The sequence below is a fragment of the Pinus tabuliformis genome, chromosome 3_1 (genome assembly GCF_031772625.1).
Source record: "Pinus tabuliformis cultivar Carrire ecotype Pingquan chromosome 3_1, CPIR1, whole genome shotgun sequence".
In the NCBI taxonomy this organism is placed as follows: Eukaryota; Viridiplantae; Streptophyta; class Pinopsida; order Pinales; family Pinaceae; genus Pinus; species Pinus tabuliformis.
The window spans coordinates 599,058,739-599,061,969 of record NC_142301.1 but is presented as its reverse complement, the minus strand read 5'-3'; the positions used below and the strand labels follow the sequence as shown (position 1 = coordinate 599,061,969).

The window sequence follows — 3,231 nt, the reverse complement described above, 5'->3', positions numbered from 1 at the left end:
GCATCTCCCGAATCTCCTTAATTTGTTCGTTCTATTGACGCAGTATACCTTCAACATTTTCCACCTCCTGCTTCGCTGCCGACGCTTCTTGAGCCATTTCCACCATTTCTGCCGCGACTTGCTCCATGGCCTTGGCCAAAAGATGCTTCAGTACCTAGTACGTGTGAAGAGCTCGGCGGTATAGAGTTAATTTTCCTCTGGTGTTGCCTGGGTCAGGCAGCTGGGTTGTCCATTCTTCCATCTCAGGGTCTGACAGTTCTTCCAGGACTCTGTTTTCGATAACTTCAATGATTTTCCGGATGTCTTCATTCGTTTCTAGATTGTACGCCTGTTCTGCCTCATGCACTGTCCTGTGGATAGATTTCTTTCCCCTTTTTCGCCTTCCCTGAGGCTGGTTCCCCTCCTCTCTATTATTTGCTTGCCGGGGTCTACCTCTGCCTCTCTGTTCACGAGCTTTCCTTCTTCCATCTGTTCTACCTCGTTTAGCACCTTTGCTGCTCTGACCTGTTTCAAAAGTCTTACTCTGAAAACCCTCGTCCTGGTTAATCTCCATTTCGTCTGAGCTTTCGATTTCAATTTTTATTCTGCTCCGTTCAAATTGCCTGTCTCCGAATTCCTCCCGCTCTGCCTGGACTCCTTTATCCCAGCTCGCTGCCATTTTGATTCGTTTGAGGCGTTGATTTTGGTTCCTCTGCCAGGTCTCTCCTTTCCTCGCCACCTTCTTCAACTTCTTGCTGTCTTTCATCCTTCTCTTGTTCCGCCTTATAGATTTCTCGCCACCTTTCCGTTTATGATGAGTTTGCCCTCCACTTCCTTTCTCCCTTGTAACTTGAATGATGCTCTCTTCGGTGTTTTCCAAGATTTGTTTTGGATTGCGTACCTGCTACTCTGAATTATCATTAATTGCTATAGTCAGGGAGGTGTGGCCGCCGTCCTTCTGTCCTGTCTTTGCTGCCGAATACACCTGCCTTATCTTCCCGCTCTGGATCTTCACGGTTTTTTGATTACCATTATGTTGTTTCATGGTTATCATTGTCTATGAGTTGTTTTAAGCTATCCCATCTTGTCATCACTATTTGATTTGTCCAGTTGTCATCCACTTTCCCCATTAATTCCTTACTTCCCCAACTGGCCAAGCAATCCATAGGCTTATTTCCTTCTCTCCTGACATGCGAGGTGATCTTGTATTCAATATCTTTCAATGTTTCCTCAATTTCTTGGACTATGCTCACTGTTCTCCAACTTTTGACAAACTGCTCCCATTTTTTCCCTTGTATTAATTTTCTAATGGTGGTTATTACCAGGGCTGAATCGCCTTCGATCTCTATCTTCCTATATCTGTTTCTTGTAGCAATTTAGAGGCCCTGGTAAGCTGTCATAAATTCCGCTTCGTTATTACTCATTGTTCCTCCATGTTCTGCATAGATCCATTCTACCTCTCCTTGTCTGTTTCTAAAGATTCCTCCATATCCTGCTGGACCTAGATTCCCCTTATCCGCTCCGTCAAAATTAAGCTTGATAAACCCTTCCTGTGGCCTTCGAAAGACTACAAGACTTTGGCCAGCGATAGGTTGTTGTTGCTTTGTTTTTTGTTGAAAGACCATCCCTTGTTCCAGGTTCAGCCTTTTTAGGATTTCTGCTTCTTCCTCAGAGGTCTTCCAATCTTCCTCTGTCCAAATTTCTGCAAGGATTGATTCCCTGATTTGTCTCAGGGTCCTTTGCCAAACTTCTTCCGGATTTGATATTTTCCCCTGGAAAATTCTTCCATTTCTCTCTTTCCAAATATTCCACACATTGAAACCTGCCATCATGTTCCAGGCTCTTCTTACCACCGAGATTCTAAACTTTCCTTCTCCCCAATTACATAGAGTTTGTATGATATCCTGTGGATTTCATTTAGTTGTTGAAAATAGATCTTTAGTCTTATCCCATTGGAATTGGTAATTCTGCAACCATTTAGGAGGTGTTCATGGTCTTCTTCATCTTGGTAGCAGAGTCAACATCTTGTTGGGCCTGAGAATCCTCTTTTTTGGATTCGATCTCAGGTTAGAATGTGTTTTCTCCCTACCAACCATATGAACATCTTTATCTTCGGCCACCATTGATTTTTCCAAAGCTTCCTCCATTTCTGCTCATCTTCCCTCTACTCTTGCTGGATTTTTATATTATATGCTTCCCTAATAGTGAAAGTTCCTTTAGTTTATTTACCCCATCGTAGAATATCATTTCCTCCTCTATTTTTTATTTTCCTGGACTCTAATTCCTTACTGAATAAGGTTTTTTGTTCCTCCGTTGCATTCCTGTTCCAATCTTCCATTGTTTTCCATTCCCTCCATTCTTCATTTCCTCTTCCTTCTATCCAATAATCTTTGACCCAAATGAGTTCTCTGTCCATCCCTGTTCTATAGATATCCTGCATTCCCTGTAGATTCACCGTTTTCTCCCTTTGCTGCCACGCTTCCTCCCAAAATCTCACATTCTGGGCCCCTCTGATTTCCCAAAATATATGTCCATCAACTAATTCTCTGCTTTGATTAGTTAGGTTCCATATATCTGATCCTCGTGGTGTTTCTTGTTTCCTTAATATTTCTTCAGGAGTTGATGGCATATTATATTTTGCTGTCCATATTTCTTTCCACGGGTCCTTCCCTCCTTGCATCCATCTCCATCTTAATTTGGCTACTAGAACTTGATTTAGGATCGATGGGTCCATTAGACCTAGTCCACCTTTTTCTTTTGGTTTGGTTAGGCTATCCCATGAGCAGAGTGCCCATTTCTTTTGTTGCTTAGGCCCTCCCCATAGGAATTTTCTGTATATCTCTATCAGCTTATTGCATATCCTTTTTGGGGCTTCCATTACTGATAATGGATATATTGGAATCGCCTGAATGGATGATTTGAGCAAAACGACCCTTGCAGCAAGATTCAGAGTACGGAAAGACCAATTTTCCAGTCTCTTCATGATCTTTTCCAAGATGGATTTCCAGTTTCCTATTTTAAGGGATGATGAGTCTAGCATAGTTCCTAAATACTTTGTTGGAAGTTCCCCTTTTCTATAGCCCAAGGTCCTGGTTAAATGATTTTTGATGGGTTCCACTGTATTAAAAAAGAATGTTCTTGATTTTTCATTATTTACCTCCATACCTGAACCTTTCATAAACACCTCTAGAATTCTCTTTATCCTTCTCACCTCATTCAAGGATACTTTGCAGTATATCATGATGTCGTCCA

The 3,231-nt window shown here is 42.0% G+C and overlaps 1 protein-coding gene across 1 annotated transcript; it reads right to left on the bottom strand.

Annotated features, from left to right (window-relative positions):
- Positions 1 to 1,355: 1,355 nt before the first annotated feature.
- Positions 1,356 to 1,808, bottom strand: LOC149188428 (uncharacterized). Its single transcript, XM_089409952.1, has one exon. The coding sequence runs from the start codon at positions 1,806 to 1,808 to the stop codon at positions 1,356 to 1,358; it is 453 nt and encodes a 150-aa protein (XP_089266078.1).
- Between the last annotated feature and the right edge of the window lie 1,423 nt (positions 1,809 to 3,231).

Excerpts from the sequence above, each read along its gene's own strand:
- LOC149188428 (XM_089409952.1), bottom strand. The coding sequence starts at position 1,808 with ATGGCAGGTTTCAATGTGTGGAATATTTGGAAAGAGAGAAATGGAAGA.